Source organism: Oculina patagonica, chromosome 7, assembly GCF_052425735.1.
Source record: "Oculina patagonica isolate OP01 chromosome 7, crgOcupat, whole genome shotgun sequence".
NCBI lineage: Eukaryota > Metazoa > Cnidaria > Anthozoa > Scleractinia > Oculinidae > Oculina > Oculina patagonica.
In genome coordinates this window covers 32324690-32349995 of record NC_135764.1, presented here as the reverse complement: position 1 = coordinate 32349995, position 25306 = coordinate 32324690, and the positions used below count along the sequence as shown (strand labels likewise).

General features: G+C 38.5%; 3 protein-coding genes across 3 annotated transcripts; 1 reads left to right on the top strand and 2 right to left on the bottom strand.

Moving 5' to 3' along the window:
* Nucleotides 1-4: 4 nt before the first annotated feature.
* LOC144661617 (sorting nexin-4-like) lies at nt 5-10334 on the top strand. The gene is made up of 15 exons (XM_078522420.1): nt 5-189; nt 1779-1890; nt 2416-2445; nt 2725-2802; nt 3065-3136; nt 4406-4453; nt 4562-4611; nt 4734-4806; nt 5262-5323; nt 6085-6150; nt 7365-7457; nt 7859-7961; nt 8103-8278; nt 8940-9054; nt 9412-10334. The coding sequence occupies exons 1-15, from the start codon at nt 38-40 to the stop codon at nt 9457-9459; spliced, it is 1278 nt and encodes a 425-aa protein (XP_078378546.1). The 5' UTR covers nt 5-37; the 3' UTR covers nt 9460-10334.
* A 1218-nt stretch (nt 10335-11552) lies between these two features.
* LOC144659662 (small ribosomal subunit protein uS15) lies at nt 11553-14288 on the bottom strand. Its single transcript, XM_078520155.1, has 7 exons — nt 14164-14288; nt 13940-13988; nt 12841-12919; nt 12662-12745; nt 12304-12389; nt 11901-12001; nt 11553-11636 (listed from the first exon to the last, which is right to left on the bottom strand). Exons 1-7 carry the CDS (start codon nt 14184-14186, stop codon nt 11603-11605), a joined length of 456 nt encoding a protein of 151 aa, XP_078376281.1. The 5' UTR covers nt 14187-14288; the 3' UTR covers nt 11553-11602.
* Nucleotides 14289-15601: 1313 nt separating this feature from the next.
* LOC144659393 (uncharacterized) lies at nt 15602-25249 on the bottom strand. The gene is made up of 2 exons (XM_078519803.1): nt 23448-25249; nt 15602-18853 (listed from the first exon to the last, which is right to left on the bottom strand). The coding sequence occupies exons 1-2, from the start codon at nt 25184-25186 to the stop codon at nt 16300-16302; spliced, it is 4293 nt and encodes a 1430-aa protein (XP_078375929.1). The 5' UTR covers nt 25187-25249; the 3' UTR covers nt 15602-16299.
* Nucleotides 25250-25306: the final 57 nt, after the last annotated feature.

Here is a 25306-nt window from a genome sequence, read left to right as displayed (position 1 = left end):
ACGATAGTGCGCATGCTTGGAATGATAGGAAAACAACATGGCGGACTTCATGGGGGATGAGGCGAGGAAAATTCAATATTTTCCAGATGGTTGTCTGTTAAATACAATGATCATATCGATAATTGACGCAGAGAAACGTTACACTGATATCCTAAAGGAACCGTACACGGTTTATCTCATCGAAACCAAGTAAGTACTCCGCCTTTTCAAGGTTGTGAACCCATTAAGATTTACGCGTCATCAATCTATGAAAATTGATCTCTTTTCGATCAGTTTGGCACTTTAATCCCGATATTCTGTGATATGTGTTTTAATTGCATTGCTAGAGCCAAAATCTCCTGCGATCGAATACTCAAAAACATCATGTATCAAAGATCTTGATCATGAAATTATATTTTGTAAACAAGCAACATATGGGTTTGGCTAACCTAGCGGGGGGGGTGGGGGATTTTGCCTACGGGAGGGGGACATTCCTATTTCACTCCCCAGGTCATGTTGTCACAAACAGAAAACCCTCCTAATTCCCATGGGGGAGGAGGAGGAGGAGGGGGTGGTCAGTGTTTTCCATGCCCCAGGGTGCATTTCATGTAACACCACACCAAAGATACGCCAATTTTTTATAGGCCTGCGCCAAGGTCCTTTATGATTTATACCTAAAATAAGTCATCTGTATCCCAGTTAAATAGTGCCGACTACATATACGATCATACGCCAGTACTCCACGCAATTATAAAGTCCACACCGAAGATCTTTGGCGTAACCTGCATAGAATGCAGCTGGTCCATGCCAAAGTTGGCATCGGAGGGGCATGGAAAGCTTGAAGCCATACAGCTCAGTCTGGAGTCCAGCATGCTAGTTACAATAAAACCCATGTATAGTGTTATAGTATTTTAGTCTCTTTTGTATTTAAAAATCATCGCATTGTAAGTAGTGTAAGTGTTGTAAATAGTAAGTAGTGAGTAGTGGGCATCCTTTTTTTGTATTTTTGTAAGTGATGTACTTTTGTGTGATTGCAATTAAAAAAACAAAAAAAAAACAAAAAAACAATAAAACCCAGAGACGTACTCCCCCAAAATACCTATATGGGTATGTGCTGCCCAACAGGGTTGTGATTTTGGTGCTCCTGATCTAGAACAGGGTATCCATTTTTGGGACAATTCCTAGAGCAGGGCATAATATTTTGAATGCAAACAAGTTTTAAATTACGAGCAGCCAGAACAGGACATTAAAAATTGACCTATTTCTAGAATGGGGGTATCATTTTGAATGCAAATTCTTTCTAAAACGGGGTGCTAATTTAGAGAGACCCTGGCGGCACATATCCGCCCAAAACATACCCAAGTACCCCTCCCCCGAGCTATAACGCCAATGTGAGGGGTCGTGAATGGTCCATCAACTTTTTGCAGTGCTCGCAAAATTAGGCTTCTGCTCAGAATGCTCGCAAAATTTTAGTGGGTGCTTGTTTGCTCGTGGTCGCGTAATTATACAATTGCTTGCATGCTCGGTTTTTAGTGGAGGTAGCTTTTTGAAAAGTGCTCGTTACTTACAAGGCTACTTTTTGACAATGCTAGTGCTCGCAAAGAAAAATGCTGTGCTCGCAAATGCTCGCAAAGACCATTCAATCCCCCTACTGTGCCTTCTACCTTCAATGCAAGCTGCCTATAATTTTCTTTGAAGCTGATAACCATTGGAGTTTGGACCATATACCAAGAAATTATTTCTTGTTTCATTTGAGATTGTACCGTATACCAATAAGTTATTTCTTCTTTGGTTGTTAGGTACATTGATGGTGGCCCACCTGCTGGGGAGCCTGATATGTCTTCATCAATATGGAGGAGATACAGTGAATTTGAACTGTTAAGAAATTACCTTGTAGCAAACTTCCCTGCGGTAAGATAACAAAAAGCTAACCAGTTGAAATAACAATAGATTATTACATTTCCCATAACAAGTGTGCCTTGGCATTGACCAAACTTTAAACATCCTCACAGTCACAAGGGCAACACAATCAGGAAGAGAATACCGGTATTTAGCAAAAATTGACAGAATGCATAGACGTCATCAACATCAAAAAGTGCATGTCAATAAAAGGCAAGGATTCTACTCTTGAAAACTTTTGATTACCCCAGTCAGGGCGGTACCTAGGATTTTTTGTCTGCTGGGGCAAACTCCGCTGAACTCCGCTGCGGGGACAAACTCCAATATAGCTACAAGAAATAGCAATTTTGTTTTCCTGGTGGGGGCAACTGCCCCCCCCCCCCCCCCACCCCTGCTAGGTACGGCCCTGCCAATTTTGATGTTCTGGGATGTAACACAAATAAATTAAATCAAATAAACTTAAATGAGCCACAATATAATATATAACTAGTCTAAGTAATAATAATAATAATAATTTTGTGAGTTTTTTTCTTTCAGATGATCGTCCCTCCTCTGCCAGAGAAAAGGGTAAGAAACATTAATTATATTATTCACATTTAAGCTGCGGTATGTTTCAACTCCCGTTTTATGCCTTGAATATGAATGAACTTAAATTCAACTCGGTAGTCATGTCGACTCCCTGCTTGCATGATAATTTACTTAAATGTCCAATATGCTAAATGATTAACTCACATGTGTAATATGGTAATTGAACTCAGAAGAAAACAATGTAGTATGTTACAGGCAGTGTGTTTCTGTCAATAATTGCAGTGGTTATATGAATTTAATTTACTGACCTCTTTTTAGATCAACATAGCAGCCCTAAGAATAGCAGCAGATAAGTTTGATCCTGATTTTATAGACAAGCGCAAGGTGGCACTTGAGGTAAGCTTGGATTTTAAGTTGCATACTATTTCACACAACTTAACCTTTCTATATAGATGACCAGGGGGGAAATAAAGATAAAAAAAATACCTGTCTCAAACATAAGTAAATGAGAACACAAGGAGAAATTCACATTGTTCAAAAATTGCTCAAATTTGCACCTCCAATTAGTTTCCCTGAGCCCAGTTTTTATAACTACCGGTATGTTGTGTAGCTTTTTTTGTGTAACAGAGGTTATAATTTTCATCTTGTTTTGTTTCAGAGCTTTCTATTAAGATGTGCAGCACATCCACAGATATCACAGGATCTCTCATTTATTTCATTTTTTAACCAGGTACATCATACTAAGTTACTTATAAGTGCATGTTTACTTATTATAATTATCGTCCCTTGAATGAAAGTAAAAAAGATTTTCGGTCTGAACCTAGTGGCTTATCAAGCACTTTGGCCTTGAATTCCAGTTTCCATTGCATAAAGCTCTAGATTAAAAGTACCGGTACATTTTTTGGCGATGATTGGCCTTTGCCTGACCTTGGTCCTAAAAGCTGTGATGGGCAAGATACACTACTTTACTCTGACAACAGCCACCTTTCAATCATCGCAATTAAGATTTGTCTATTGTTTTTACCTCTATTAAGCGGCCACCAAGACTTTAATTTTGGTGGGAGGCGTGGTGGCCTAATAGTTAGCGCGCTCGACTCCGAGTCGAACGGCCCGGGTTCGAGGCCTGACCGGGGCGCTGCGTTGTGTTCTTGGGCAAGACACTTTACTCTCACAGTGCCTCTCTCCACCCAGGTGTACAAATGGGTACCGGCGAATTTACTGCTGGGGGGTAACCCTGCGATGGACTAGCATCCCATCCAGGGGGGAGTAGCAATACTCCTAGTCGCTTAATGCTACGGAAACCGGGATAAGCTCCGGCTGTATGAGCCTCATGGCTCGGACACAGACTTTAAGACTTTAATACGCTAACCGGTGCTTTGGCCTTGTTTTCAACAACCTAGTGACAGATAAGAGTCCGAAATTTGAAGTGACGACTGATAAAAACATTCAAACACAATCTGACTCTATCCGTGCAAAACTTTTCACATAGAACAATGCATTCCTAATTTTTCTGTACCTCTAATAACATTCAAAATACTTTACTACATTCTTCATGCTCTATTATAAAAATCATATTCATAAATAGCCATCGAACTTGACATTTACACTGAACTTGAAAATGCTGTCATGAAGACAGCGAAACGTTGTTCTTTACTTATATCGCTTGTTTTATTCTTGAATCTTATTATTGCTCGATATGATTCTGTTGTCACAAAGCTTAGTGATGACCTTTTGATTTCCTAGCAATTAAGTGATATTTCTACCACCTTCTGCTAGTTTCTGACAAACCCCTGTTAAGCGGCCAACCTCTATCAAGTGGCCACTTAACCATTTCCCCAAGGGTGGCGGCTTAATAGGGGTTCAACTGTATAATATATTTTTTTATTCACAGTAGTAACCTTTAGTCACCAGCACATGTAGAACTTACACTTCCTCATTTGATTTAGATGTGGTATGATGCAGTGACAAACTATTGAATAAATTAATTTTTATTTTGTAGGAGGAAGGATGGAAAGAAGCTGTAAATGCAACAAATTACCAAAGCAAGGTGAAAATTCTTGAAACTGTTGTTCTACAAAATGTGACTTGAGGCTAAAAAGAAACACCAAGATTTGTAGTAAATCAAAAAAATATTTTCTCTTATTACTTCTGTTAGGTTGACTCAAGACTAAAAAGTTGGAGTGCTTCAGTAAAAGAACCTGAAAGGTCAAATATCAATAATTATTAGTTATTTAACAACAAACATCAGATATTTAATATCAAATATCAAATGACAATTTTTTTGTTTTTATCAAAAAAATAAAGAACTGTGTTGTTTCTTTTGTTAGGAAATTCGAAGACATGAAACACTATGCTGATAATTTAGGAAGTAATGTCGCAGCCATGATTAAAGTCAGACAGGTAGATTATTCTTACATAGTTCAATTCTTGTGCACCTGTGAAAGAGGTCGGGGAGGGAATAAAAAATGTGTTCCTGCATTAAGATCTCTTGGCCCATCAGGACAAAGCTTATCCCAGTTTCCATAGCATAGAGCAATTAGGACTATTTCTACTCCCCCTATCCAATGCTAGTCCATCCCAAGGGGTACCGCCAGTGTTAATTTGTTAGCACCCATTTACACACCTGGGTTGAAGGACGTACTTCACAGGTTAGAGTAAAGTGTCTTGCCCAAGAACACAACACAGTGACCCCAGTCAGGGCTCAATCCTGGACAGCTCGATCTGAAGCGAAGTCCAGCATGCAAACTTTGTCTCTAACTAGTCTCCTTATTTTAAGTATGTACCACTTTAAACCATCTCTCTTCGATCAATAAGTTGCTTTTTAATAAATAGTTATTAATGATTTGATTTTTTAGCGCATTGCAGATATAATATTTTCTATTCATAAACAACATGCTACTTATGGAAAGGTGTTTAGGTAAGTTTTCTTATGATCATGATTAAGTTTATGCAGTGAAGTTGTGCAAACCAGATTCAGTTGCCAAGGCTAGTACAAGACTTAGTAAAGTTTCCAACTCATGGTCGAATATAATATAATAATATAATTTGCTAATTTATATAGCGATATTCATGTTCTGATCAATAGCGCTTTACATCTATGAAAAAAAAATAAAGTATAGAAAAAAATACTTCAAAAGAAAGTTGGGGAGTCAGTGGTCGCGCGGCTCCCAGGTAGAACATTCAAGGGCTGCCACTGAAAATGATCTGCTCCCAATGTTGACAGCATCTTTCCCTTGGGATGGTCCAATAGGGCATGCCAGTGACCTAAGATGTATAATGAAGATTATCCTTTGTCGCTAGATGTTGGCGCCAGGCCATAAAACATTTAAAAGTAAAATAAAATCTTATAAATTATATAAAATATTAAATTTATAAATCTTATAAATTATTATTATACTGTCGAAGACAGTATAATAATAATTTATACTTAACTTCTCAATCATGGCAAATTAGAAATATATATATTCCCAACTCAATATCCAGGAAATTTAGTGCATGATTTCAGAGCGTGGGTAGTGTGGTATAAATCGACTTCTTGCAGCCCATCAGGGAGAGTTGTCATTGCTGTTAACGATAATTTGATTACCAGTAGATATAATTATAAAATGTGATTATATTTAGAGGGTTGCTAATCTAACTTATAGAGAACTGAGTTTAGTTGTGTTATGCCATTTGCAGTGAGTGGAGTTCCTTAGAAAATGAGATGGGTGATGGTCTACAAAAGTCAGGTCACTATATGGACAGGTTAGGAACTGGTTATTAATACTGGTAGTAAAACAGTTCCTTGTAATTTATAACAATGCTATGGACAAGGGATGCTTACAATAAAGTAGTGAGTATAAAAATCTATAGCAGCAACTACTTCACATGTTGGGCACCAAGGATCAGTCACTAGACCTCAGGCCAAGATGGAACGGTCAGTTGGCAGGAACAGTCAGTTAGTTGGTCTTACATGACTGGCTCACTACCCTTTAACCCTTTGACCCCCAAATTTTCCTCAAAAAAACGTGTTTTTTTAGCCGCTAAACTGAAATTTTGGTGCTATGGTCTGGAATTTACCTCAGCTTTGCTAAAGAAGCACTTTTTTACACTTCAGCAACATTTTCATTAAGATTCTGTGTAAAAATGTACAATATTTTACTTTGGTGCATGCGCATAAGCCAAAGTTTTTTTTTTGTTTTTTTGTTTTTGTTTTTGTTTTTTTAGCTGAACCGTTCCAATTTTTTTTTTTTGCCCCTTTTGCTTCCATTTTTTCGCTTTCTTATTCTCGTTACTTTCTACTCTTCTTATCCTATCTTTTGGCCAAAAAAGTTTTGACATTATCAATGGAAAACCCTGAAAAGGGGACCTTGACCAATTACAGGTGTACTGGCCTGTTTAGTAACGATTTTGCACCAAAAATGGATTTTGTTTTTCTTTGATTAGCTCTGTCAGAATGCAACTGATATTCAAAATGAACAGTCCTGTAGAAAGGTCGATTCAAGCTCTATCAGATTCTTATCATGAAATTCCACTGACGTGCTAATTAATGACGTCACAAGTGAATCAATGACTGCACCTCCAAATAGCGCCTGAATGCGCGTTTAGGAGTGAAAGGGTTAAGAGAACAATCTAGGGACAATGCCCCTTGCCCCAAAAACAATTGATAGCAACTGCCACACTAGAAGATAAGAGCTGCTACACCACTAGATGGAAAACTACAAGGTTGGCACTGCCTGTATCCTGGCCATGATTGAGCCACTATGCACCCCAGAGCACCTGTCACACCAGCCAACAGCATCAATCACATACATGTATGATTGCTCTTAGCCATTAACTCATTTAACTGGATTACATTTTTTTGAGCAATGACTATGAGTAAAAAAGATTACATCACTCTTGATCAACTAGATGTTAGCCATGTAGTGTATTATAATCTGTTTCAACATTGCTCAAGTATGTTTTTTTGTATTAACTAGATTTGCTGCATCTGTTGATGAAGCACTCAGTGAAGATGAAATGGCATTCTCTGAGCCACTTAAGGAGTACTTGCACTTTGCTGATGTGTTGAAGTGAGTTAATGATACTTATCTGTAATGTATACTTGGAAATGTAGTTTGCAGTGTATCCAATAAAACAGAATGTTTAATCACTCACAATGTTAACAGTAGAAAAAAGAAAAAGAAATTTGTGTAGCAGAGTTTGAGACCTTAACTCCACCCTCAAATGTTTTAGGATTTAAATCCCCTTTCAGAGTTACGTGCATAGTGGCTTACTATCCACCTCCATCTTTCAAAATGCTAATCAAACAAGATGGATCGAAATCTGCCAATCACAGCCTACTTACCATGACCCTGGTATGCATCACTTTTGATTGGCTCATATCAAACAGCACCTCGAAAGACCACGTCAAAATTTAGACCTGTTAATCCGTGCCCATTCTTAACTACATCGTCACATGATTCTCTTGCAGAGGTGTATCCCATAAGCAGCTGCTGCGTCAGTACGACATGGAAAAGGCAGAAGAAACCTTGACTAATAAGAAAACACAGAAAGACGACTTGAGTGCTCAAAAGGTGCTTTTATATGATTTAATTAATGTTTGCAACAGCATGTAACTATATAATTTGATATGTATTTAACTCTAAAATAGTGTTTTAAAAAGAGCAGGTCTGTTTCTTAAATCTGTTGTTTCTTTTGTTTTCCTTGTGCTGTAGCAAGCCATTGAAAGTGGTCAAACCCCTCCCAAGACTGGTGGATTTTCATTCAAGGGATTGTCATCCATGATTTTTGGTGCTGAGACTCCAGAAGTTTTAGAAACCAAAATAAACAACTTAGAAGAACAAATAACTGATGCCGAGGACAATGTAAAGACCACAAAAGAGGACCTTAGGTTAACATTTTTCTATCATTTTATTTGTTCATTTATGTGCAACAGATGACAAAATTGCACGGCCTTGCAATTTTATTTTCTTCGAGTGCTAAGAAGGACTTCTAGGAGAATATCCCTTGAGGTCTTTCTGGTATGGTATACCTGCCAACTCTCACGTCTTGGGCGTGAGTCTTATGCCTGTGAGCTGAAAACTTCGATCTCATGCCAACTTATGCTTGCCAACCAATATCTCACGCCTGGTCGAAAAATGTGTGTTATAATAACCACAACCGACCCACTTTCCAAAAAAATGTAAACTCAAACCGATGTGAGAAAGGAAAACTCCATGTAAGATGAGTAAATGACGATACTTTCCCCCTGCATCTCAGACTTTTGACAAGAAAAGCACTGGAAAGGAGGTCGTGTTTAGCAAAACACATCCATGTACTGAGATCAGAAAATGTTGGAACGTCTTCGGAATACTTTGGATGTTTTCGGAAAACTTTGGACATTGTCGTATCATCTTCAGAAATTCTGGCACTCTCAGGGTAAAAATCTCACGCCTTTGACCCAGAAAAAGTTGGCAGGTATAGTATGGACCAAGCCAAGCAAGGTCCATACAAGAACCCTGCATCTTCCTCTCTGGTTTATTTATCGTGTTTATTATCTTTTTATTATTCAGAGTTTTTAATGAGGAAGCTCTAAAGGACTACGAACGCTTCAGAAAACAAGAAGTGAGAGATCTGAAGGAAGTGTTGGCAGCGCACATCAAGACTCAGATGATACTTTGTAAATTGGTATGTCATAGATGAACTAGTAAATAATTTTATTATTAATAGCTGTATTAGTGCACCTCTTCACATAGGCTGTCTGTGAACATCAGTATGCTACATTTCCTATAACAACACTTTGTAACTTCCTTACTCTTTCTTCTAGCGTGCTAACACAGACAGATAACCACCTGTTGCTTCCTGTCCATGTCTAAATATCCAAAAAACAAATCATTAATTATCATCCTGTCCGAAAATACCCGAAAATGGCCCTTTAAGGAGTCAAAATTTATCTATTTTTTTTTTTTTGTCAGGGGGAACTGCTTTAACACAGAAAGGGTGTCAAAAATTGAATTTTCATCAACTTCTTTTCTTTTTTAACAGGGGATTTCAGCGTGGCAAGACATGAAAGAGACTGCAAAGACCCTGTAATAAGGATCATCTATAGAGCTAAACAAAATTAATTGCAATACCGGTACAATGAAATAATGTAATTTTTGTAACATATCAAAAAATCATAAGTCACCATAGCCTTGATTTATACCAGCTGATGTTTGGGAAAATGAGTTCACACTTCTAGATTCGACTCAAGAGAGTGGCAAAAATCAAGCCTGAGGTTACCATTAAATGATGTTAAACAAAGATCTGTTAATTCTGGAAATTAAAAGGACTTAATAATAAATAATTTTCATGTTAAAGTAAAACATTTATACAACAGAAAGATTTAGAATCCATAGACTTAAACTTTTTTCATTAACTAAGTAGTTGCACTCTTCCATCATAGCTCTTCCTGTGTATTGAAAATACTTTGTATTCAAAAAGCCTTCCAAATTTTACTCTAATCTTTTAGATCAAAGTGAAGAAATCCACAAGTGTTTAATTTATCAAAACTCAGTGAAACAATGGTTTCAGCCTGCAATATTTTTTTTTTTTTATCAGTAAAAGTGAGTGTGGAAGGGGTTGGGGGGGGGGGGGGGAGAGAAAAGGGATTGCAGTGGATTTCAAAGTTTGATTAGTGTGTGACAGCTAAAGGCAAACTTCCATCATGTTGTCAACAAACAAGTGGATGCCTCCCCTGTCTTGAAAAGAACACTTTGCACAGTTTGTCTTTTATAGCCACCTCATCAAACACCTACTAAGAAGTCTTTTTTGACAATGGAAATGAGGGTCTGGTGACAGGTTTCCTACTACTTGCAAAATTATTCCAGCCCACTGAATGTATTAACTTTGTCTTGTTCACAAATAACTCTTTTTGTAACAGCTGTAACATTAGGGCTGTCTAAAAATAAAATACATGTTCAAGTCTACATTGATCAGGTATTTCTTTACATGGACATACCAATAATTGAAAGCAATCCCCCTTGCACAAGACATCCATTTAGTAAATGTGACTCGGTAGCCTGGTTGCAGGGGGCTCCCACAGCAACTTTTGAATAGATTCTTTTATATGAAATCTGATGCGATGTCACAACTTCAAAACAATTATCGTGACGGGCCCGTAGTTAGAGTAAGCAACCAAGGGAACTGCAATGACTGACGAGCTTTTCAGCTCAAGGCTGCCATAGTCTGGAACTAGTCAGGAAAGAATAAGAGGCTTCAGTGGTGAGAGTTTTGTCGCCTTTATTTATAGCAGGGTGACCCATTCAGCACAGTGGCTGGTATCTAGGAATGTTGTTTTAAGTCAGGATAAAGGTTGACATTTTGTCAGAAAAGTGGTGATTGTTGGAAAATAACAACATTACGGAAATGTTCATGACAATACATGGCTGGAAGAAACACTTCCGGTGCCGCTCAGAGCATATTGTTCTTCCTGGTAGTTGAGGCTCGAGGCTGCTTCTACGTCTGACTTGGTTGTTCTTTGCTAAGGACATTTGTTGCTTATACTTAAAGCGAGCTTAAACAAGTGCAGTCTGCAATGCTGGCTAACTTTTCAACTGTTTAGGTTCCTTTTGATTGGCTAATGAGAACCAGAAGAAAATCTTTGGGTTCTATCACGAGGACTTGACCTCCCAGTTGTGAGTGGTAGCCTTAACGCTAAAGTCACAAGCGATGGAGTTAGAATCGGAGTCCTGGAGCCTATACTGCAGGAGCTTATCATCTGGTGAAAATCAAGTAGCAGAGCTAGAGCAGTGCTAGGAATTTTCTTATGCTCCCACTTTGTCCCTGAAACTTTAGCCTGGGATGCTAGTCTTTGTCAGATTGGTACCCTCCTCCCCTTCAAGCTTATGTCGATCAATACCTATTTCCTATCATATACACCTAAGTGGAGGAGAAAATGGAAACTATGCAGCAGTAAAGATGCTCTTCCGCTCTCAGAGAGCACAAGCCACTCAGGGCCTGGGAACAGGTGGCCAGTGGTGACGTCACAAACCTCGGACCACATCTAGCAGGGGAATCCAGACGCTTACGGCTCTATTTATTATTTCACTAAATCATAAGCCCTTCAAGGTACAAATACTCAACCTCACACTAGTGAAAACCATTATCCCCCAGTGTGTAACAACATTAACAGAAATCACAAGCACTTGTGAACTCTAAATGAGGGTTTTATTTCATTATTGTGTACAATCTTTGTTTATGCAACCAATGCAGAGGCAGTTGATGACTCACTGAAAAAAAAAGAGAACAAATTACAGTTAATCATGAGTAGCCCTTCCTTACTGCTGTAATTTAGCAAGTTACTCTCCTAACATCAAAATCACTCATCTCTTTCTGTAATCCCCCCATGTTTTTGTCAACACCTCCCTCTTCCCACCTCAATACAACATCAACTTTTTTTTTATCTGTAACACTGTCAGGCCAAGATACATTTTGTGTACTGGCAACGTTTTAAAACCAAGTCAGTTGTAAATAAACAAGAACTAAAGTCTTACTATTTCCAGTTTGGAGGCAAAACTCTCTTGGTCTTGTAATAACGAGCCAAGCGATGGATCCTGCTCTCGATCAGGATAAGCCTGAATTTGGAATCCTTGTCCTGTAAAGTAAGATTAATGCCACATATCAATAGACTGAAAATGTCTAAAGGAGAATTCCCGATCCCTGTGACAGTGCATCAAGTTTCTAAAATACTTAACATGGTTAAAAACAAACCAAAAAAAAATTAAAACACTTTTGCAAAATTAAGAACAGACTTTCTTTGCCTGGCACTAAAAAAAAAAGCAAATTTGAGAAAATTGATCCTGCACCCAAGGATATTATATTTCACATTAAAAATTTGTATTCTTATTTTTATGGGCAGTTAACCAACTTCAAAAGTGACAATATTCAAAAACTCACCTTTCGGTGCTTTTCAAGATGCTTACGGACAGCAACAGCTTTTTTGATGAGGAAATACAGATCTTCAGGAAGAGTACCTGCCAGTCCTAAAACATGAAAGGAAATGTTTAATATAGACCCAAAATACATGTAATACACTATACCTCAGGCAAAAGGTAAGGTGCTTATAGTAGGACGAATAACAAATTGGCAAGCCCCAACATTATAATTATAAGAGTAATGACAAAGTTACATCCAAGAACTTAGCCAACCATGCCAAAACACTGCTTAATCCAGGGTCCAATTAGGCAACCATGCCTCCCACAATGGCTTGGCATGCAATCCATTAACTTATTTTTTATGTATTAAAAATTAATACCTTTAGCCTTCAGGATCCTAAGAATCTTGTTTCCTGTAATATAGCGTACTTGTGCCACACCATGCGAGTCACGCAAGATCACACCTAAGTAAACAACAGATTACCAAGTCAACTTCAGTCTTCAATCCCGCCATTTGATCTGTCACGTTGAAAAAGGATTTTATTTATTTTGTACTGACCTATCTGAGAAGGAGTCAAGCCCTTCTTGGCTAGTTTGTATATTTGTTCCTTAACATCATCAGACGTCAACTTGAGCCACTAGTAAAGAACACAGAGAAAAAATACATATAAAATACATGAAAGAGGTGCCTTCCAAGGGGTTTGGAGACAGGCGACATTGCTTCAAAATACAGCCAAATATATGGCAACAATCTTGTTCCAGAGCAAGGACAGCTGACAGAAACTAGCACTGAAAGGGTGTATACATACAGTATTTGCAACAGCGTACAGCGTTGGAAACGAGGGACAAAGTGACATCAGAAACTCCCTTGGAAGACCTTGATACAGAGTTGGGTACAATTGGACTAGGAGCCCTTCAAGTGTGTTGCTATGAGCGAAAAGTCAACGATAGACTACGCAGCCCAAGTTGACTATCGCACATAGAAAACGAGGCAGCGAGTAGTCTAATTGTTTTAGTAGAAACTCTAAAGGATTGCAGTCCAAAACAAACAATATTGTGCACTTTGAAGACAAAAATCAAGAAAATTTACCGCTTAAAGAGCTACGCGCGCGCGCTACTGTTTTCTATCGGCGAATAGAAAACAGTGGGAGAACCAATCAGATTCGTGGATTTCCAATAGAACACAGCTGAGTTTCTACTAAGCTGTGTTATAATTTAACACGCCTAACCTCATCACGGGGTTAGAAGTGAACATGCTACATGGAAGCCCAGGGGAAAGGCTTTAAATCATTTCTTCCACTGTACACACTTAACTCATGCTAAAAATATTTCCCCTTTATCATGAAACTAGTAAAAGTTAATGTTATTTTGTGCGTAAGCTTATATGACACTGCTAAGAACGAAAATTTGAGGAGATCTGAGCCTTCACAGTTCTGTAGTGTTTGCTTTTAATACTTTCTTGAAAGAACATACTGAGCCGAAGACATAAGCTAAGGCTCGACAACCTCACATATCGTAGCTTCAAAGCCGCATGATCAATAGAACAAAGTTGTTCTAAACACTAGCTACAAGTTACAATCATCATCGTTGTGTACTTTGCTTTTTTTTTGCAACGAACGTAAGAAACTCTACACATTATTTTCTTATTTATCTCTTACCGTAGGAACACTTCGGCGGTATGGCAAAGCTGAACCAGATATACCTTTCCTTTAGGAGAAATCGGAATTTTGTTAGATAAATGAACGAAAAAACTCGATGGAGTTAAAAATTCACACAAATCAAACGCGCTCGGAAGGGCCGTGGATTGTAAAATACGTGTTTATTTTCCGTTGAAAAATTGGATCAACTATTCTACTGACATTATTTTGCTAAATATCCTTACCCTGGTGCGTGCAATCGACCCATTTTGGCAGTTTTCTTGTAGCAGTTATTTGGCTACAACTGATTCCAAGATGGCCGCAGAAAAAGAGAACGACCTCACGTGTCGGCAGAGTTATATTTCCCAGGATTCCAATGGAGGGAGCTCGTTAGTTCCCAGTCACCACGGCAGTTGTTCGCGCGAAAACAACACACTTCCCGCGAAAAATCCGCAAATATCCGGTAGCAGTAGGTAGCGGTTTTCACATCGTTTTGTTTCAGGCGTTTAATAAAATTTTCTTTTGATGAACATTTATCAAATGCTGCCAAACGGTACTCTTATATGCAGGCCTATAGCTAATATTCCCAGTCCACCAAGAAACACTTTTCAGGTTTATTGTCTCATTAACGGGAAGCTATTTTGAGGGGACGCTTTACGCAACTGAAAATAACAACAAAAAAATTGGACCACTGAGAACAGAGCAATTATTTGGAGATTTGTAGAGTGATGGAAAATGTTCTCTCTGATTTACCGTACGTCCTCGAATAGCATCCCAATAGAATAATGAATTCCACCTAACCCCTAAGTCAGAATAAGTGGATGAAACAAGGAAATCCAGAATTACACAGGTTTCTGCTAAAAAAAATGGAGATTGACAAAGGAAACCTGAAATTTGAATAATGGCATCTGGGAAGTTTATTACTTTATTAACTACAGGTAATGAAAAGCATTGAGGTGTTTGACTAAGATAAAATAGCACACAATCAATACTGGGATGCAAAAAGTTAATTAGAAACATACAGCCCAAAATCACAACTTATGCATGCGACTGCACATGAGAAGATGGCCCAAATAAAATTACTTATTAGTATCTGCAACAAAATCCTTGATTTTGCTTGATTCTGTACACGCCTATTTATAATGGTTATAGGACTGAGTGGAGTCCAGTTCGGTCTGTAATCATATGAGTAATAAATAAAATTGGACGGCTCAATTCCTAGCCTGGGAATTTGTTATTGATTTGATTAACTAATAATCGTGTTGAAAAATTCAACGAGTAGTTATGCTCATAATTTAAAATTACTTGCCCAATTGCTCTCTGAACTGTACTCCACCAATTCCAATTACTTACAAACTCTCTGATGTTTGGCTCAGATTAATATCTACTTAGCGTTCTAAAAGTTTTTTAATTCCACAAAATGAATGACCTAATCACTAAAGAATTCTATCTTACAAGTCATTTTAAAGTGATTTAAATGTTTATTTTACCATTCTTACTTAACTAATCAGAAAATGTCCTCATGCCGAGATGTAAAACTGTTAAGTTATGAACTTTGTCTTGCTTGAAATTTTTATTAAATTAAATTAAATTAAAAAAAAAAAAAAAAAAACAGGACCCAAGAAAAAAAAAAAAAAAAACACAATTATACCAACCAAATTTACACTATATTATTTATAAATTAATTGTGATATTTAGCAGTAGATACAGTATGATTTTTTTATATTGTTGTATATATATTATTAAATTTATAATTTAAGCATTAATTTATATATAATGTGCTTAATGCTGGTACAATAATTGAAATGTTTTCAAATATAATACAATCAGTGACTAGAAACTAGAAAGTCAGTCTGACCAGGTGGATCCTGGATTGTATATTAGGTGCCCCACGCCCATCTTTTTTCAGTTCCCCTCGCAACATCAAGCTAAGGAAGTGACAACTATACAAGAAAATGCATGTCCTATCACAACTTCAGTTTTCTTGAAGCTTTTTTCTTCTCTTATGTTACACTATTTGTTCCTCAATTAAAAAAATCCGGGAGCAAATTTTGGCTGTGTATCAAAAAGGACTACATAAAGAATGTCCTAAGAAATGATTCCAGTCTCTTTGTCAAACTTGTGAGACCTAGGCAGCCTAGTACCCAGGCGTTCCCTTCCCGCTTATCAATTTGGCACGAAATTTCGTGACATCACGGACTGACACTTAAACACTTGCCGTTCTCCGGCTGGCAGCCAACCCGTTCGATCCCAGCCCTTACATGGACCTTGTGCTCGCCCGAGAGAGGAGGAGAACGCCTAGGGACTAGGCTGAGACCTAGGAACAAGATTGGTTGATAGCTAAGCTAGGTAATTAAGCTAATGATGTTTCTCAGTCACTCTCACTGCTGAACTTGCTTCCACTCTTCATTGATGATTTCATTGCATTTCTTTATATGTTTAGTACTTTTGGGACCATTGAGTAATCTGGTACAAAACGGGCACTGCACATGCCCAACTTCTCTGATATGTTTCATCAGCTGCTCTTTGTTTTTGCACATTTTTCCACATGCTTGGCAGCATGAAATGTTATCACTGGCATCTTGATCTTGTGGGTCAACAGATTGGAGTTCTGGACAATTCTCCCTGTGGGTTTTCGAAACTTTGGCCCGAAAAAACTGACCACACTTACACTGCGCATGAATTTTGATGTGACTAGCAAGGGCATCTTTTCCTTTAACCTTTTTGTTACACACATGGCAAGCAACTGATAGAGAATTGTCAATGACATTTCTTCTGATGCCCTGCTTTGTATCACAATTCCCATCTGTAATGGCATCTTGCATGTTTTGATCCAGGGTTTGGTCAGACTGTTGGATGGTTGGATTATTTCCTCCATATCTCTGCTCTACAACAGCACCGTAGCTTTCAACAGGGTCTGGATAACTCCATGGAGTTTCAGTTTTCATATGATGGTCTCCAACAGTAAGCTTATTTCTCTCCTGATCATAAGTGGATCCTGAAAATGTTTCTTTTGGTTCATTCTCTTCAAATTTTTCCTCAGTTGTGTCCATCCAAAAACCCTTGTGTGAAGCATAGTAATTATTTGGCAAGGCAACCATTTCATGCAGTTGAGGAGTCAACTGTGAAAGTAAAAACGGATTCGACTCATTGGTTCTTAGACTGCTTTCTGGCTCCTGTTTTAAAGGGGGATTGAGTATGGCACAGTTTTTCTTGTGGTTCTTGGAAACTTTAGCCACAAAAAACTTACCACACTTGCACTGCTGGTGTTTTGTGATGTGACTTGCAAGGGCAGTCTTTCCCTTACACTTTTTGTTACACACATGGCAAGTGACAATCTCTACAGGATTCTCATCAACTTTATCATCAACATGTTTAGGGGTAGCAGCACTGAGTTCTGGACAATTCTTCTTGTGGCTCTTGGATATTTTGTCTAGAAAAAATTTACCACATTCACACTGTGGATGAGCTCTGATGTGACTAGCAAGGACATCCTTTCCCTGACACTCTTTGTTACACACATGGCAAGTGACAACCTCTGCTGGACTCTCGTCAACTTCATCACCATGTTTTAGAGAAGCAGGATCGAGTTCAGCACATTTCTTCTTGTGTTTCTTGTTAACCTTGTTCAGAAAAAGCTTACCACACTCGCACTGTGGGTGAATTTTTATGTGACGAGCAAGTACATCATCTCCCTTACACTCTTTGTTACACACATGGCAAGCAACAGGATGCTCATCAACTTCATCATCAACATGTTTAGGGGTAGCAGCATTGAGTTCTGGACAATTTTTCTTGTGTTTCTTGGAAACTTGGGCCTGAAAAAACTTACCACACACACACTGTGGGTGTTTTTTGATGTGAATATCAAGGGCGTCCTTTCCCTTACACTTTTTCCTACACACATGGCAAGTGACAACCTCTGTAGGATTCTCATCAACTTTATCATCAAGGGTAGCAGGATTGTGTTGTGCACAATTTTTCTTGTGTTTTTCGGAAACTTTGGACACAAAAAACTTACCACACTTGCACTGTGGGTGAATTTTTATGTGACTAGCAAGAGGATCCTTTTCCTTGCACTTTTTTTTACACACACGGCAAGCGACAATCTCTACAGGATTCTTGTCAACAGGTTGAGGGGTAACATCACTGAATTCTGGACAATTCTGCTTGTGTTTCTTGGAAACTTGGACCTGAAAAAACTTGCCACACTTGCACTGTGGGTGCTTTTTGATGTGACTAGCAAGGGCATCCTTTCCCTTGCACTTTTTCTTGCATACATGGCAAGTAGCAATCTCTACAGGATTCTTCACAACTTTATCAGCAACTTGTGTTTTTTCAAAGTGTGTTTGACCATGACTATTCATCAACTTCATGTGCTGGTAAAGTTTGAACCCAATCCACGCATCTAATGCAGCATAGTGAATCTGTCTGATTGTTAGTGGATAGTTTTCCCAGTTGCTCCGGGCAATAGAGGTTGGCTTCTCCAAGTTCATTCCAAGGAAACGGTCAGCAAGAGCTTTGAGCCCCAGTTTCTGTGAGGCTTTAGCACCCAAAGATTTTGCCATTTTCTGAGTATCCACCATTCCTTTACATATTAGTCCTGTGTCACGCTTTAACTTTTTAAAATCCTGCGAAATCCCACTTCCAACTTTTATGATGTTGTCATCATTCAAGATAGATTTCAGCAAACTTGGAGGTGCAATCATGTTGTGAAGATGTAACACCAAGCAAGATCTTTCTACTCCTAATTGCAGGACAGCAGTCTTGTTTTGTCTTCCTCCATTCTTCTTGCTTACAAACTGTGGTTTCCATTCCATGTCAAAACCAACTGCTTCAGCAGAACAGTCAATGATATTATTTCTTAACCACATTTCAGCTTCAACTGGGTCGACTGTATAAACCACCTCGACACCTTCGGCTGGATAGGGCAAGCTATCAACCAATGTCTTATTTGATGCCAAATTCTGAACTTCATTTGTTTCAAAAGAATTCTGCTTTGTAGCTGGGCTGACACCTTTGCTAGGATTCAGCATGTTACAATTCAATGTGTGATTTGCAACAAAATTACTCTTGTTTCCCTTAGAATTATCTAGAATCTTACTTGGTCTTACTTTGCAGGATGATGTGAGACTTGATTGAGTCACGGTTTGTTCAGACTGACAGGTGATTTCCACGGTTGTTTTTTCCCCAAAAGTCTGCTTTGTAGTACAACTGGCATATTACATCTTAAATGTCTGATTTGTATGTACAGTAAATTAAAATTTCACCTGATTGTGATACTCCGGAAAGCAAACTCGCAAACACTGGCGATTCATAACACATGTACAACTCATCACCCAGGCATTCCCCATGAGGAACCAAGCCTTGGCGCGAAACTCGTAGTTCTGGTAGCCTGTGAGCAGGTTAAATGAGCAGGTTCTCGGGTAACCTGCGATCAGGCGTTCTTTTTTTCGAAAGGGAGAGGGAATGATAAGTAGGGAGGGAGAGCATGATCTCAGGTTAGTTCTCCGGGTGCAACGTGAATCACTCTTCGAGCGCCGAAGGCGCGATCCCGCGAGTGCCAAAGGCGCGAGTTGACAAAAAAACCTGGGCGTGGCTCGAGCTTGTTTTTGACCCCTAGAAGATACCAAAAAAACTAAAAATATAATTTATATTTGTGTATTTCTTCATTTGCGACCCTAAACGAGACCTTAAAGGTTAAAATCATGGCCTTTTGCAGAAGTACGTCTGCCATTTGTCCGAAACACACTAAGAGAGACCAAAAATTCGAAATTTACACCCCTAAGAGAGACGACAAGCATAAACAGACGAAACACGTCATTGACACTTGTAATTAGTTCTTAGAACTAATCATTGTTTAGTATTTTATTTTACATTTTTCTATTTGTAACGATCCTTTTCCCACATTTTTTTTCGCCCAGCCCCTCGGGAAGGTTTGTTTTGCAAACCGAAATAAAGGGCAAAGTTTTTTTCAATATTTTCTAGTTTTTTTATCCACTTTGTTTATTTTTGACCGCTTAAGCCGTCAGGAACAGTTTTCCGTCTATGATAGGAATATAACGGAAGCATTTTAACAACGCGAACAAAATTTACGCGTAATAAAATTAACGCGAATTTAAGAAAAGTTCTGGTAAAATCCTTATAGTAAAAATGTTAACATAAATAGAATTAACGCGAATATTTGAAATTCGCGTTAATAACATGTATCGTTAATTTCCTATAATAAGGTATATTTTCCGTTTTAACTAAGTTACTGATCAAGCCAAAGCAATTTACAATTATCTGCCAGAGCTAGCGTAATAATAAAAAAAGCTAGCGAAGACGAAGGCTGACCGACCGAGAATGACCTGAATCTCCAACCAAACACCTAAATATTCCATGAAAATTCCGAGAGAACCGGTGACCCTCTCAGTCGTGCAGCGCGCGCTTCATGCCCCAATCTCACCACAGTTGTCACCACGCTTTATTGAAAGCGCGAAGACGCCTTAATTACAGATGAGAGAGATTGTGCCGTCAGAACATAAATTTCTGACTAATTTATTCAGTTACTCAATCGTCAGAACGGATACATTTTGCGCTCGCACCACAGTTAAGTAAGTTTTCTCCCTTTGGCTAAGTCAGTGGGCCGCGGTGTATCATGGTCAACCTTGATCCAAAAATAAAAGACCCCATAAAATGATGAGGAACGACAAAACTTTTGTTGAAAGAGCGACAGCGCAGAAAATGGGGACGGCGAACTGATGTAGTCACAAATCTACTTCATCGTCAGCATGCCGGGCTTATTTTTCGGTCCCGCAGATTTCAGTGGAATAAATTGTGTAGTTGGGGAGTGATACCGCACGTCTGATCCGATTACGGATTTTCGCACATCGTATTCCATAATTTTTCGCTTACACGTTGCGGTCGATTAAAAAAAAGGGGGAAAAAGAAAAAGAGAAAAAAAGGAAAAGGGGGATTAATGCAATCAGTCAAATGCATTCGTTGCTTGTCCTACTCACTAATATTTCGCTACAGGATGATAGATTCATTCCTTGGTGGCTATGGCCCGGGAAATGTAACTGATATAAAAATAGACGTCATAACTCCAATAAAAGTATAGTCTAGCGTTTGAGAATTTTTGATCAGCTGAGAACTAATTTTGCTAGTCGAGAAATTTTCATCGGTCAAGAATTAAAACAGTTTAAACTTCCTTTGTGAAAAGCCTACGAAACTCATGCTCTTGTGTACTAAACTTAGCCATGTAGTTTTACAATCAGGCTGTCAATCGGCTCTTTCAAAATGCATGAGAAACTTCTGCTCTGTGTACTTAGTTCAGAGTCACGTCGTTTTCAATTGTGGAAATATTTGAAACACCGTTTTAATTGCCAAGTTCAAGTACCCGAGAACTGAGAACTGCTCTGTAAAGCTAAGTTATGCTCGCGACGTCTAGACGTCGACTTAAAAAAAACGTAAACTGCCTTTTTAAAATACCTGAGAAACTTCTGCTCTGTGTACCTAGGTAAGCCACGTCGTTTTTAATTGGTTGAGAAATTAAAAAAAAAAACTGTGTAAACGAAATGACGAAATTCCGACAGCGACATGCGGACCATTCTAACATGACAAGTTTTGAAATTTAGACGGGAGACATGGATAATTTAACTCCGAAATATTAAAACCATCATTTTCTCTTGTTAAAACCTATCGAATATCGAAAACTTCCTACAGAGTTTGAACTATTCCTTCGCTCAAACAAATCAAACAGAAAAATCTACGAAAATAAACAACATAGTTATGGCTCGTTTTCACTACATGAAAAACTTTTGACGTATATCTTTCTTTCAAGCGTTAACATTTTCTTCTGATGACCAATTACCAATAGGATATGTACGGGCTAAAAGTTCCGCTATTTTGAGGGTAAGCTTTATGCGACCGAAAATAACAAGTAGAGTTTACAGTTAAAACCCGATAATTCGAACCTTTAAGGAAAATCGAAAAAGGTTCGAGATATCGGGAGTTCGAGTTATCGAGGTAAAATTACTGTAGTAAGAAAATAACCTAAAGGAGAATAGGAAAATGTTCGAGTTAGCGGGAGGTTCGAGTTATTGAGACTCAACTGTACTAGATTGAACCATTTAAAAACAGGGCCGGGCTGTATTGAGGTTTATAGAATAAGAAAAATTCTCCCTGGCTCTTATGAATGAAATATTATTTGCGCTTGATATACTGAACTCTACTGCGCCCAACAGAATAATGAAATTTTTACCAGATGCAATCAAAATGAGTATATGAAGCAAGAAAGACTAGAATTACACAGGTTCTTTCATTTTAGAACTGGTCAATCATGAAGATTGACAAAAAAAACCCAACAATTTCAAAATAATGAGCAACTGGGGTTTTATAAATCCAAAAATGACACATGATATTGGGAGAAAAAAAGTATATTCATAATATACAGCCCAAAATCACAACTTTTGCATTGACATTATGCAATTGAGAAGATTTTAAACAACTGAGTGGCCCAATTAGACAATAAATTCTTAGAAGTTTGGCTTGGGCCGATAATATCTTAATCTACTAAACTGAAAGCAGTTTTTGATTTCACAAATGACATACATATAAACATTAATGAATCTTGTATTCCTTACAAGCAAATTGCTTCAAATGAGTTTAATAACCAAAAAAAGAAACAATATCCAACGAGCATAATGTGATACAATAATATTGGAACTTTTTCAAATATAATGCAGGCAGTGACTAAAAACTAAAAACTCAGTGCGACAAGATGAAGCCTAGACTGTATGTAGACATGCATGAATATGCATGTCCTGTCTTAACTCCAGTTTTCTTGGAGCCTTTTTTCTCTAATTTAATATTAGTTCTCAAGTAACAAACCCAGGAGCAAATATTATCGGGCTGGTTTTTAAACTGAACTACACAACGAATGCCATGACAAAGGGGTCCAGTGTCATGATCAAATAAAAGCTAAAACATGTTTCTCAGTCACTCTCACTGCTGAGCCTGCTTCCATTCTTCATTGATGATTTGCCTGCATTTCTTTATATGTGCAGTACTTTTGGAACCATTGAGTAATCTGGTACAAAACGGGCACTGCACATGCCCTGCAGCTCTGATATGTTTTATCAGTTGCTCTTCATGTTTGCACTTTTTTCCACATGCCTGGCACCAAAAATTCTTATCACTGGCATCTTGAACTTGTGGAGTAACAGAAGTAAGTTCTGGACAATTCTCCCTGTGCGCCTTGGAAACTTTGGCCTGAAAAAACATACCACACTTGCACTGCGCATGAATTTTTATGTGACTAGCAAGGGCGTCTTTTCCTTGAACCTTTTTGTTACACACGTGGCAAACAACAATCTCCACAGGATCCTTGTCAACATGTTTACGAGTTGCAGGATTGTTTTTTCCACAATTTTTCTTGTGGGTCTTGGATATTTTGTCCACAAAAAACTTACCACAGCGCTTGCACTGTGGGTGAATTTTGGTGTGACTTGCAAGGGCGTCCTTTCCCTTGCACTTCTTGTTACACACATGGCAAGAGACAATCTCTGCAGGATTCTCATCAATTTCGTCAACAACAAGTTGTGTTTCTTCAATTTGTGTTTGATCTAGACCATTCATCAACTTCATGTGCTGGTAAAGTTTAAAGCCAATCCATGCATCTAATGCAGCATAGTGAATCTGTCTGATAGTTAACGGATATTTTTCCCAGTTGCTCCGTGAGACAGTCTTTGGCTTCTCAATGTTAATTCCAAGAAAGTGTTCAGAAAGAGCTTTGAGCCCCAGTTTCTGTGAATTAGTACCCATAGTCTTGGCCATTTTCTGAGTATCCACCATTCCCTTGCACGTCAGTCCTGTGTCACGTTTTAACTTTGTAACATCTTGCAAAATCCCACTTCCAACTTTCAAGATCTTCCTGTCATTCAAGATAGATATCAACAACTTTGGTGGTGCCTTCATGTTGTGAAGATGTAACACCAAACAAGAGCTTTCTACTCCCAACTGCAGGACAGCAGTCTTATTTTCTACGCCTCCCTTCTTCTTGCTTACAAACTGTGGTTTCCATTCAATATCAAAGCCAACCGCCTGAGCTGAACAATCAATGACATTATTCCTTAACCAAGCTTCAGCTTCAACGGGGTCTACTGTATACACTACCTCGACACCTTCAGCTGGATATGGCAAACTATGAATCAGTGTCTTATTGGATGCCAAATTATGTTTATTTCTCTTCTCAGAATTCTGCTTTGTAGCTGGGCTAACATCTTCACCAGAATTTAGCATGTTGCAAGTCAATGTCTGATTTGAAACAGAGACATGCCTGTTTCCCTTAGAACCCTCCGTAGTAGCATGTAGTGTATCTTGAGTGTCATTTGGCATCTGTTGAGTCAAGGTTTGTCCAGACAGGTGACTAGCCAAGTTGTTTCTTTCAAAACCCTGCTGTGTAGCATAACTTGAATCATAAACATTATTTGTCTGATTTGCCGCGGAATCATTCTCACTTTTCTTAAAATTGGGATTTGTAGCAACAGCATTCCGTATATTGGAAATCAACCTTTCAACTGACAGAGAATTGCCAATAACATGACTTCTGATGCCTTGCTTTGTATTACAATTCCCATCTGTAATGTCATTTTGTCTCTTCTGAGCCAGGGCTTGATCAGACAGTTGATTGACTGTATTATCCTTCCCATATCTCTCCTCTGTGACTTCACTCGAGTGGACAGCACCATTTCTGTCGAAGGGAGTTTCCATTTTCACATACAGGCCTACTGTAGTATTTCTCTTCTGAGCTTTCGTGGATCGTGAAAGTGTTTGTTTTGGTTCAGTTTCTACATATCTCTCCCCTGTTGTGTCGATCCAAAACCCCTCGTTTGCACCATAATTTTGCGAGGCATCCATTCCTTGCAAATATTGAGGAGTCAATTGTGATAAATACATATTTGGCTCGTTGGTTTCTGGGCTTTGGGGCTCTTGTTTAATAGGTACATGCTGTGAAAATACTTCTGTTGTTCCACCATAGCATTCTTCTGCTTTAGCCTTTTGAATGCGATCGTTAATAAATTCAGCTTTGCGACGTAACAGATAGTCCCATCCTCTCACCCCGCCAGCTGCTGTCGGGTACGATGAAGTTGATGACGATGAAGATGGCTGGTTCCCCATAGTCACAGATATTTGTCTAGTTTCTCGCTGACTGGTACTTGATTTAACCTGATTTTTGTACGGATGTTGCCTGTGCCACGTTCGATTGCGATAAGTACCACTCATTTTAACGAGAAGAAGAGTAAACTCGCTCAAAATTGCCTAAAACTCCGAAAGGCTAACATTGCTTTGAAACATGATCCAACATTTGCATGAGGATCCAAGCCTTGGCGCTAATCTCGTAGA